This window comes from Pimephales promelas, chromosome 7 (assembly GCF_988280905.1).
Source record: "Pimephales promelas chromosome 7, fPimPro1.hap1.1, whole genome shotgun sequence".
Taxonomy (NCBI): domain Eukaryota; kingdom Metazoa; phylum Chordata; class Actinopteri; order Cypriniformes; family Leuciscidae; genus Pimephales; species Pimephales promelas.
The window spans coordinates 6957326-6970036 of record NC_142775.1 but is presented as its reverse complement, the minus strand read 5'-3'; the positions used below and the strand labels follow the sequence as shown (position 1 = coordinate 6970036).

General features: G+C 39.9%; 1 protein-coding gene across 1 annotated transcript; it reads left to right on the top strand.

Annotated features, from left to right (window-relative positions):
* Positions 1–1268: 1268 nt before the first annotated feature.
* On the top strand, positions 1269–7311 carry LOC120459849 (uncharacterized). The gene is made up of 6 exons (XM_039647327.2): positions 1269–1410; positions 2387–3366; positions 3529–3648; positions 4073–4142; positions 4478–4648; positions 6527–7311. The coding sequence occupies exons 1-6, from the start codon at positions 1365–1367 to the stop codon at positions 6664–6666; spliced, it is 1527 nt and encodes a 508-aa protein (XP_039503261.2). The 5' UTR covers positions 1269–1364; the 3' UTR covers positions 6667–7311.
* The last annotated feature ends 5400 nt before the right edge of the window (positions 7312–12711 follow it).

Below are 12711 nucleotides of genomic sequence, written 5' to 3'. Positions count from 1 at the left end.
TTGTTTTTTTTTTAGTTTTTGTTTTTTAGAAAATAATCTAAAAGACAATAATCGCACCACCAATTCGATATTCTAATTAAATCAACTAGTCGAATATTTGAAAATTGAGACTTGTCCCTAATATTCTCAATATGGCGCCCCCTTGAGGAAACCCATGTGAAATAATGCTGCCTGCATGTGCTTCATTCCTAATTTCCACTTTTAAAATCGTTATTACAAGCTCATCACATTCAACTGATTTGTTGTTGGAAATAACAGGAATCATGGAGGACACCAGGTTTATTCTTGCTATTTTTGGAAAAATCCAAAATGATATTTAATGTCCCCTTCACTCCCTGCTGAAAACCAGCCTAGGCTGGTTGGTTAGTCTTAGCCGGTTTAAGTTGGAAGTAGCTGATTTAAACTTGTCTTCAGCCTAGACCAGCTTGGCTAGGAAAAAAATTAAAAAAAAAGCAAAACCCCTCTAAAACCAGCCAGGGAGACCTAAACTGGTTGTCTGGTTTTAGCTGTTTTTCCAGCAGGGCTGACAGTGACAACTGACAATATGAACATCCACTATGCTATCTAGATAGTCAAGATAGCTTGTCAAGGATTCTGGAATTTCAGTCAAATATGGGCTATTTTCGCTCTACAATACGCTTTAAATGATTATTCGTAAATATGCATTACTTTAATAACATAACAAGGCGATATACGTCGCCGTTACAAAAAAAACTAATAAAAAATAGCAGTCACAGTAGTAATCCGCCTCCGCCATATTTAAAGTTCATGGCCTGACCAACCAGGGAGCTCCCGGTGACAATACGACTTGAGACGTCGTTCGTGTCCAAAAGTAGTATTTACGATCATTTCGATAGCACGCGAAGGCAGCATAAAAAACGCTATACATAGCCTATGTGTCATGGGAATATACAGTATGTGGTTTTAATAATATTTTTTACAAAAACATTTTTAAACATAAAAATTCTAAAGAGATGAAAAACAACAAAGACCTGCTCGGTTGCCACATAATAAGATTGTCAATGAATGTAGCTATTAGGCTAAAGATGATTGCCACGATATAAATGTAGCATATCATAAAAGCAGTCCATCTAAATGTTTCAACAAGTAAATCCAAGGGAGATAATCCCATATCGTCAGTTAATTTTCGTTTTCCCCAAAGTAAGCTAATTGTCTCAATAACTGTGACTGGACAAATACTAAAAGCGAGTGTGGTAAAGGACTTCCTTTATTCTATCAGTGGTTTCGTTTCAGGGGAATAAGTGCACTGTGTAACAGGCTTTCGACACAAGTTTTTTGTGCTGCTTTACAGCTGAAGATCCAGACAGTTTTTGTGTCAGGTACATCGGAATAAAGGTGTAAAAATGAGACACGAATTAATTTTGTTTGCGGTTTTCATTGCTGCAACAGGTAAAGTACTATACTCTTTTACATTATAACTTGCTTTGAAAGGAAATGTTAAATTACACTGTGTGTCCACCATTAATTAAACACTGTGATTTAGCCTAATTAGTACCTTCAAAAATAACATACTGAACTGCAGGAACTTGAAAAAATACTAACCTACAGCCTAATTTAATTAAAATGTAACTTTTATGATTAGGTTATTTCTATTCATGAGAGTGATTTTTTTGTAAATAAAAATGATAGAGACGAAGAGATTTTTTATTTGACATACTTTCGGAAACTAGATTTGATTTCCATGCATGGCTTGAATACAACGCTATGAAGTATTAATGTTGTATAACGCATCAGAACATTATAAAGATTAGCAAGAAATATTACAATGTTTAGATTTTTTAATTTAGGATGATGGTTTTCTTCCCTTAATATTTAAAATGGACTGAATGTTACTGGGGTGATACCCTTTCAAAAATACACCTTTGTACTTACAAGAGTGCATAGTACCATAAAGGTGCATATTTGTACCAAAAGTGAACATGTTTTGTAAATTAGAACCTTTTTAAAGGGGAGGGGGTTTTAAGGTTGATTGGGACACATTTCCTCAGTCATCTCAATGGCAAAAAGTGTCCCAATCAACTTGAATTCCCCCCTATCGTCCCAGTGACCGCGTTTGTGCCATTTTTTTTCTGAGAGTGAACCCAAGTACACATTTTTGTCAACTATTAAACAAACTTTGCCTGAGGCAAAGAAAGTGTCAGTTATTTTGTCAGCACTTTCTGTTATGCGGCGAATCTAAGGTTCACACATCACATGAAATTGGCTGAAGTGAATTATCACATTTCCCTATTGGGAAATTTTAAAGTGTGTACTTGAGCGCGCACACTTGTTGGGAGGAAGTGAATGTATGTAAACACCATGTGCAAAACAGATGGAGGCTCTCTGTTGCGTATTTTTCTTCTGAAACCTCTTTCTTTCACCTCAGGTGAATATAGTTCAGCTTTTATGGTCAAACCGACCACAACAAACCACCACCCGAAGACAACAACCCACCACTCGAAGACCACAACCCACCACCCGAAGACAACAACCCACCAGCCGAAGACAACAACCCACCAGCCGAAGACAACAACCCACCACCCGAAGACAACAACCCAACACCCGAAGACAACAACCCAACACCCGAAGACCACAACCCATCACCCGAAGACAACAACCCAACACCCGAAGACAACAACCCAACACCCGAAGACCACAACCCAACACCCGAAGACCACAACCCAACACCCGAAGACCACAACCCATCACCCGAAGACAACAACCCACCACCCGAAGACCACAACCCGCCACCCGAAGACAACAACCCGCCAGCCGAAGACAACCCGCCACCCGAAGACAACAACCCGCCACCCGAAGACCACAACCCGCCACCCGAAGACAACAACCCACCAGCCGAAGACAACAACCCACCACCCGAAGACAACAACCCACCACCCGAAGACAACAACCCACCACCCGAAGACAACAACCCAACACCCGAAGACAACAACCCACCACCCGAAGACCACAACCCAACACCCGAAGACAACAACCCACCAGCCGAAGACAACAACCCACCAGCCGAAGACCACAACCCAACACCCGAAGACAACAACCCACCAGCCGAAGACAACAACCCACCAGCCGAAGACAACAACCCACCAGCCGAAGACAACAACCCACCAGCCGAAGACAACAACCCACCAGCCGAAGACAACAACCCACCAGCCGAAGACAACAACCCAACACCCGAAGACAACAACCCAACACCCAAAGACAACAACCCAACACCCGAAGACAACCGCCCCTCCAGCGCCAACACCACCCACCAACATGACAAAAGGGAATTATAATGTGACTGATAAAGATGGCAATATCTGTATTTTGGCTGACATGGGAATCGGGATCCGTGTGAACACCAGTGAGGTAAGATGCTTTCTGTTGAAATGATAGATCTACTGTACATCCAAATGCGATTCCAGCTTATTATATCTAAACCGCCTGTATCCTTCACACTGTCTACCTTGTCATTTCTCCATATTCCATGTAAATATTATCCATTGTTCTGAAACATTTCTGTCTTTCTAGGTTAATGGCACGTTCATTGTTCAGCCGAGGAAAACTTCTTCCGGTGGAGAATGTTTGGAGAAAACGGCTAAAATCATTCTCAGTTTTGATGAAGGCAAATTTATCCTAAATTTTAAAAATGTAAGTCTGTTTATGGATTTAAAAAAAAAACCCTATTCTAAACGATGTTGTCATGCATGATGAAATTTTATCAACAAAAGATTTCATATACCTTTAGAAGATTCTTTTACTACTGTAGTTAGTTTATATCAGGCTAGTGGACTTAAAATAACTGATGTATCTTTCAGTACAACCTGAGTTTGTGTGTTCTGAAAACAGACCTTTGAGGCACTTTAGGAGGAAGACTCTCACAAACAATGTGACCAATAAGCCACCAGGTGTTCTCAGCTGATTAATTATGATATGGTGACCAGTTATGTTAGTCAGGTGGTTTATTGATTGTTACAGGATTGTTGTTGTGATTTGAATACATTATGGTTCTTATTCTATTGTGTTTGTGTATTTTGGATAACATTCTAATTAACTTTTTCTTTGGACTTTCCAGGATGAAACAAAAAAAATGGTCTATGTCGAGTCAGTGGAGTTTGATTTGACCTATGCTTTCAAACGTGGAGGTAATTTTTTTTTTTCACTCATTGGCTCGTCAAAAATCTACTGAAAACAAAATTCTTGTTTGAAAATTATTTTAAAGTAATATAAAAAGCCTCAATAAAATACATAAACATAGTGAAGAAAACTTTCCCTGTGAAAAATTAATATGAATGCATTTCATTTTGAATTCAAAATCAATATGACTTTGCAAAAAAAAACCATGGACATTCGTTTTTATGTGTGAATACATTTTCCCAATTTCAAACATGAGTGGTAGTGGAAGAGTTTTCACTATAATTATGACTTTATCGTTACAATTTTGTTTGTATGTTTGAAATTGTTTTTTTTGTCAACAAAGCATTGGAAAAATACACAGGGATGAACAAGTCTCTTGAGCTGTTTTCTGCGGCTCCGGGTCACTCTTACTCCTGCAGTGCCGAGACCGTGTACATGGGGAAAGGTGTGAGTCTAGATCTGACCAATTACAGACTTCAGGCCTTCAACATCAAAAACAATGGATTTGGCACAAGTAAGTTTAGAGAAATGGCACTTCAATATCTTAAAGCACCCCATCCTTGTAGTCCTTAAAGAAACCTCTAATCAAGCTTTGTTGCTTTGGAATACTCTTGCCTTTCTTATGCACTGTATAACTTATGTCCTGGTCACAGTGATTTTACCAAGCAAGACATGTTCCTGAATCAACATATTCCTAACTCAAAATCACTATTCATAATCAGCATATTCCAGGTGAAGGTGAATAACACTGATGTAAAAGCACTGGTTGTAAGACTAAATGTGACATAAACTCAAATATGATTGGTTGATTGAAATATTGTTCCAGGATCAAAAAAGTTGTCCGTCTTAGTGAAATCACGTTCACCATTACGTCCTATACACTTCGTAAAGCTTGTTTACAAAGATTGGTGACCGGCCAGATGACTAAACAACCAGTGCTAAGAAAAAGTAGCCCACAAATTATAAAGTCCAAAGGCTACCTGACATATTATTAACTAATGTGGATTTTTTGTAAAGGGGTGGTTGATTAAGATTTCACTTTTCTAACTTTAGTTAGTGTGTAATGTTGCTGTTTGAGCATAAACAACAACTGCAAAGTTACAACGCTCAAAGTTCAAAGCAAATGAAAATAAAGGACAATGGTAGGGACATCACCAAGCCTAAAATTTACATAAACCCCGTCCCAGGAACATGCAGACCATGTTGAGAAGAATTGTGTAACGTTAGCACATTTGAGTTTGCTCAAGCTGTTGCATCCATCTTTTCCGTCTTTATCATGACTAAATATGCTAATCAATGAATTAATGACATAAATACGTCAACTAACCATTCAGAAACGTCCTGTGACTCCTGTTGCATTCGGCATGTTGTCACTTCTTCTTGAGTCTCTCCATCATTGTCTGACTCCATTTTAAACATAAAAGGCTGAACAGTTTCTGACAGTTTAGTGCTTGTTTGCGTGAGGTAATGTAGCTTCTAACACGCACGTTTTTTAAGCTCCGCCCTCTATGACGGGAGCAGCAGCTCATTTGCATTTAAAGGAAAACACACGAAAGTCACGTTTTTTCTGACCCTCAAAAGGGGACAACTTAAATGTGCTGTAAAAAATGATCTGTGGGGTTATTTAGCTAAAAACTTCACATACACTCTCTGGACACAACATAGACTTATTTTGCTGTTATACCCTTTAAATCATATGAGAATCTGCTACTTTTTTTAATAGCTTTTGGTTACACTTTATTTCGATAGTCACTTTAGACGTTCTAATTATAAGTAACTTTTCAACTACACATCAACTAACTCTCATTAGAGTATTAGTATATTATAGTCGACTGTTAGGTTATGGTTAGGTGCTAGGGTTCGGGTTAGGAGGATAAGTTTACTTGTAGTCGCCAAGTTATTTATAGTCAGTTGAATGTCTGTTGGGGGACCAACAAAATAAAGTGTTAGCAGATATTAAGCTGATAGTCTACTAATACTATAATGAGAGTTAGTTGACATGTAGTGGAAAAGTTACTTATAGTTAGTAAAATGTCTACAGTGGACTAGTGAAATAAAGTGTTACCTAGCTTTTATTATTTGACATGACAATTTTAAAAGTCATGCAAATTAAATGATTTGTAATACAACTGTAAATAAGCAATTGTGTCTGTAATTTTGGCCGCATTATGTATATTTGTATCTACTAAATTATTGCTGTTTTAAGACTGGAAAACATTACACAACTTTTGCCGAGATTTACAGTTTGGATGAGTCGACGCTAGTTGCCGAAATTCAGAGCCAATCTTCAGATTTGGATTGACAGATTTGGCAGAAAATTGCAACATGTAAAATGATCACAGACTTTTGTTTCTTTCAAGTTCACTGTGCCCTATTTGTGTTTGTCCAACAGCTGATCTATGCAAGGCTGATCAACCGGACTACCGTGTTCCCATCGCCGTGGGCATAATCCTCATCATTCTCATCGTCATTGTAGTCATTGCTTATCTTATCAGCAAAAAACGGAGAAGTAATGGGTACCAGTCACTATAGAGGCCTAAAAGTCCTGATTTATACCAGCGATTCTGGAGATTTAATCCTGTTATGTGCTTCTCAAGTGAATGTTACTCATATACCGATGATGAACGTGGATGGGGATCTGTCCAAACAATGTTTACTATTCAGAGATGGTATGTCACATCCTAACACAAGCTGCAATCATACAAACAAATGGCTAAACTAGTGCATGCCTTATTTAGCCTATTCTAATCCTGACATTACAGAAGGATGTGCAAAATGTACATTTGCTCCATCTTGTGTAAGTGTTCTGTTCTGTAGGTGCTCGTCTCATGCATTGCATTTTCTGTGATTGGCTGATCAGCCAACGTTAAATCTCATGAATATGTCCAAATTTGTTTTCAAACTGAAAGGCTGGATTAAAGGGAATTCAGTTGCTTGTGTTTATGTTGGGATATATAGGCTTTCACTGTGTTTTGTAATTAATAATAGAAAGGATTTTATTTCTGTTGTGCTTCTTTTTTGTTTTGACAAACTAAAGGGCTTTACTATTCTGTATTGTGATCAGAATGCACTGAATAATGCAAATAATGTGTAATTTGGATACATATAATACATAATTTGTCCTTAAAAATTATTATAAAATACAAATTATTAAAATTATTTGTCTTTCTCACTCTGCATTGCTTTAGGTGAGTTCTTGTAGTTTACTAGCTTTAAATTAATTTCATGTGGATTATCTTTTGTATATTAGTGCAAAAAAATGAAGATTTTTGTTCACTTGACTGCTAAGTCTGTGGTGTAGAAATGGAAGAGGAAGAGGGGGAAACACGAGCATTATTTTTGGCATGTGTGTTATGTGGCGGCGCAGATGCAAATTTGTGCAAAAGTATTTAGAACAGTTTTCTATTCATTTCACTGAAATGACTAAAAAGAATTAAAGCAACATCTAAAATCATCCTCTTTTGGATGATTGAATTTAAATTGATTAAAGGACAACTCCGGCGCAAAATGAACCTTTGGTCTAATTACACATTGTTACCTAGTCAGCCGTTATCTGAGATTTGTTTTCATGATTGCCGAATGTAAATTGTTTTATCTCTAAAAACAGTTTAGCCTATAACGCTAGTATAATGCTAGTATATAGGGCATAGAGTAATGACAAATAAAAATCGCTGGTTATTACCACTAAAAAGGCTCAAAATAGCCCCACAGTAACACGACAGCATAATAAGGGTCCCTACATTCAAAACGAAGCATTGAGAACTTTGTCAGTGTCCGTACAGTTTAATAAGAAGATGTTTTATACACACAGTCAACTTCGCGAATACAGGAAGAAGCCATCTTGGAAAAATAGTCTCTACCAGTCGATCTACGAACGCCTATCCAAGTGCGCTGGTGAGATGTGAATAAGGTGATAAGGTGAGCACGGACAGTAGGCTACGTGTACATATTGAAGAGAAGAAAACGGTTTGTGTTTGTGTTTCTTCCGGAAACAACGGACCATATGAGATTCTGCACAGTTCAGCGCACTTTGATCGGCGCTCGTAGATCGACTGGTAGAGACTATTTTTCAAAGATGGCTTCTTCCTGTATTCGCGAAGTTGACTGTGTGTATAAAATATCTTCTTATTAAACTGTACGGACACTGACAACGTTCTCAATGCTTCAGTTTGAATGTAGAGACCCTTATTATGCTGTCGTGTTTGTGTGGGGCTATTTTGAGCCTTGTTAGTGGTAATAGCAAGCGATTTTTATTTGTCATTACTCTATGCCCTATATACTAGCATTTTAATAGCGTTATAGGCTAAACTGTTTTTAGAGATAAAACTATTTACATTCGGCAATCATGAAAACAAATCTCAGATAACGGTTGACTAGGTAACAATGTGTAATTAGACTAAAGGTTCATTTTGCGCCGGAGTTGTCCTTTAATTCAGGTGTGTCTGATTATTGTTGCCATGACTGGTACACCTGAATTAATCAAATAGTTAATCAACTAACTAAATTAAGTAGCTTAATCCATTTGTATTATAGATTTTTTACAATTATCTAACAACAAAGTAGGTCATACCAGTGAGTTCAACTAGAAGCTTCAAAATCATGAGATAAATTAGAAAATGTCTGATAACTGAAAAGACACAGAGGATTTACTATGGGCCTTTTTTATTATTCAGGAATTGGAAGGAGAATGTCAAGTGATGTCATCAGTGTGATTTTTATTTTAAAATAAGAGATTTTTGTCAACACCGTGACACAATTTCCATAGATCACTACTTCTATTATAAATGTTATAAACCAATGCGCGCGACCGTCCACACCGCAATGACGTCATTTTTGAGACGCTCACTTCGCTCCATTCGCGCAAACGAGGCGTATTCGCGTATATGCCTCATTCGCGCCGCAGGAATTTTCTACGCGCGTAACGCATCTTTGCATTGACTTAACATTGAAATCATTAGCGCCTGATGCGCTATTCCTCACCCATGGGTTTTTAGAATATGTTTATTTCAAGTACAGGGCCTCGAATTAGACCTGTATTTTTGTCAATACTGTACCTCTCTGTTGGAAATGGGTAATTTGCGGCCTGCTGCCTTCCTTGCATGTGGGAGCTGTTTCTCAGGCTCACTCTCCGAAATCAAACCCTGATTTCCCCTTAGCCGTGGTCACCATGGTTGGCGCTAATAGTTGATAGCATAGATATCTATATAAAGGCTAGATATCTCGTCCACACTGCTGGCCAAAGAAGGTCGACGTCTGCACCTGGCGGCCATCTTGTCACAGGTAGCTCGCTCACTCGTAACATTGTGTTAATGGCACATGTACTATTTAAATAACCATAACTTGCTCAATTTTCTACCGATTTTCAAACGGTTTGGTTCGTTATGGTCAGGTCAGGTCGCATCGCGAAACCTGCTACTGGTACCATGTAACCCAGTACTACCTGTTTCATGGTCGAGTTTCCGGCGACTAATCCGGAACCCCCATGGCCCTGTATAGGGAATGAGGAGGGTCGGTGTACACCCTGGCAAGATTAAAAGTAAGACTTGCCTTCAAGGGCGGATGAACTCTTCGGAGTCAACGGCCATACACAAAATGGAGCTGGGATCCCATCAAGGCAATTGTACTGAGCATCGCTTTCTACTTTTGGCATTCCCCTGCACCCGGGCACTCTCGCAGACGTATTGGCTATGCCTTTCCTCTGATTATGTGAGCTCCGGGCGAGAGAAGCCCCTGACAAGTGATAGGACCACCCAGGGTAGCTTTAATGTCCTGGCGGCAAGTTCACAGTGACCAAACTTGAATCGTCGACACGCGCAGAGGAAACCTGCACCTGTAACTCACTCTTACAGAAAACAATACCCAGAACGAGGTAGTTACCGGTTATAAGTCTAAATGATGGTGAGAACATTCAGGCGCCAGGGACCTTGTTCTAGAGTGGGAGGGGTTCTCAAACCTCATGGAAGCTACCGCCCGCTGAAGCTGGGCAGCCCCCGGCCAATAAGGTGCTCCACTCACCAACAAACAATCAGATGAGGTGGTCTGATTAGTTTGAAACAATCACCTCAAACAACAAAACTACTATTTTCTACCTGGAACGTCCGAACGATGATGACCGGAATGCCCACTGACAACGACCTTGACCCTGAGACAACATGCGATAGGAAAACAGCTGTCATTGACACTGAACTTTCCAAGCGAAATGTACATATTGCTGCCCTGCAGGAAACCCGACTTGCGGGTGCATGTACCATCAAGGAGCGGAATTTTACTTTCTTCTGGTTTGGAAAGCCTGCTGATGAACCACGTCTCTATGGCACAGGTTTTGCTGTCAAAAATACCATAGTTAACAGCATACAGACACCAGTTGCTGTTAGTGACAGAATCTCAGTCATGAAGCTCAATACACGACAGGGCACCATCAAAATCATCTCTGCTTATGCTCCGACGCTGGCTGCTGAACCTACTGTCAAGGATCACTTCTATTACGACCTTGAGAGTGTTTTGGACCCCTCGTCCGACTCTGAACGTGTTGTGCTCTTAGGAGACTTAAATGCTCGAGTTGGAGATGACCATCAAGCCTGGCCTGACTGTATCGGGAAGTTTGGTGTCGGTCGAATGAACGAAAATGGTCAACGCTTATTAGAGCTCTGCTGTAGAAATAATCTGTGTATCACAAATACCATCTTTCCAGCGAAGAGACATCGTAAAATGACATGGTGTCACCCAAGATCAAATTCTTGGCATCAGCTGGACTTTATCATAGTAAAACAGAAGCAGAGAAAGGAGGTGCTCAACACACGCCCCTACCATAGTGCAGACTGTGACACAGACCATAGTCTAGTTGTGTCTACAATGCAGCTGCAGCCAAGGCCCTACTATCGCCAGGTTAAACATTCCAAGAAAATTAATGTAACAAAAACATGCATACCTGCTCTCAAAGAGGAGTACTGTAAGAAACTTGAGGATGGCCTGAAGTCCATAGATAAAGAATCTGACCCTGACTCATACTGGGACTCGCTGAGAAATACTGTGCATGACGCGGCGGTTAAGACTTTCGGAAGAAGAAAACGTCAAGATCCAGACTGGTACAAATCAGCAATTGCCACAATACAACCTGTGTTAGAGGAAAAGAGGAAAGCACTAGCTCGTTTGAAGTCAAGACCCACTCGTCAAGCTCAGGAAAACTATCGCGCAGCCAGATCAACTGCCCAGGCAACTGTCCGGAAGTGTGTTCAGGTATTCTGGAATTCCCTCTGCTCTAGAATAGAAGCTGCTAGAGACTCTGGAAATCTCAAGGAAATGTTTGCAGCCATCAAGACTGCAACAGGACCCACATCTCAAACCTGTAGTGTCTTAAAGAACAAAGACAGATCTACTATAGATGATCAGATGGAGAAGCTTAAAAGATGGATAGAGCACTACAACGAGCTATATGGAGCAGAGGGAAACGCTTGCCGTCAGACGCTCTTAAACCTCCCCCAATCTCAAATCCATAATCACCTTGATGATGAACCTGACATTGCTGAGGTGTTATCCACCATTGAAAGTATGAATAAAGGAAAGGCACCAGGTGCAGATGAGATACCAAGTGAGCTGCTACAAGCGGGTCTAATCCCATTAGCCAGTCATCTTCATCAACTCATTCTGAAATGATGGCATGCCAAACAAGTGCCACAAGATTTCAAAGATGCAACGATCACCACTCTTTATAAAAACAAAGGTGATCGTGGTGACTGTAACAATTATCGAGGTATTTCATTGCTGTCTGTCACTGGCAAAGTACTTGCTCGTATTCTACTGAAACGTTTGCAGGAAATCGCTGAAGATACATATCCAGAATCGCAGTGCGGGTTCCGACCACAGCGATCAACCACTGATATGATATTTGCTGTCCGACAACTACAAGAGAAGTCACGAGAGCAGTGGCAACCGCTTTACATGGCTTTTGTTGACCTAACAAAAGCTTTTGACTACGTGGACAGAAAATCTCTTTTCCAGGTCCTTGAGAAAGCTGGCTGTCCACCTACTCTACTCTTACTGATTCAGTCATTTCATGACGGTATGCTGGGTAGGGTGAAGTTTGACGGTGAGCTGTCTGGTACGTTTCCCATCAAACGAGGTGTAAAACAGGGCTGTGTATTAGCGCCTACACTGTTTGGTATTTACTTCTCATATGTAGTCAAAAGAGCATACGAAGACCTGGACAACAACACTGGTGTCTCTCTATTGTCACGAAACGATGGTGATTTCTTCCATCTGTCTCGTTTTAAAGCTAAAACAAAGACCCAGCAATTTGTTGTGCGTGAACTACTCTACGCTGATGATGCTGCTTTATGCGCGTCATCTCCAGATCAGCTTCAAATCCTGATAGATCGATTAGCCGAATCATGTGACAAATTCGGACTCACCATTAGCCTGAAAAAGACTGTTACAATGTCACATGCCCATGACTCTTATACATTTACAATCAATGAGACCCCACTTAAAGAAGTTGAAAATTTCATTTATTTGGGTTCTACAATAACTCGAAATGCAACACTTGATCTTGAATTGGGTACCAGAATTGGTAAAGCAGCT

Coding starts and splice junctions, on each gene's coding strand:
- LOC120459849 (XM_039647327.2), top strand. CDS start 1,365: ATGAGACACGAATTAATTTTGTTTGCGGTTTTCATTGCTGCAACAG. Junction 1,411..2,386: donor GGTTTTCATTGCTGCAACAG/GTAAAGTACTAT, acceptor CTTTCACCTCAG/GTGAATATAGTTCAGCTTTT. Junction 3,367..3,528: donor TCCGTGTGAACACCAGTGAG/GTAAGATGCTTT, acceptor CTGTCTTTCTAG/GTTAATGGCACGTTCATTGT.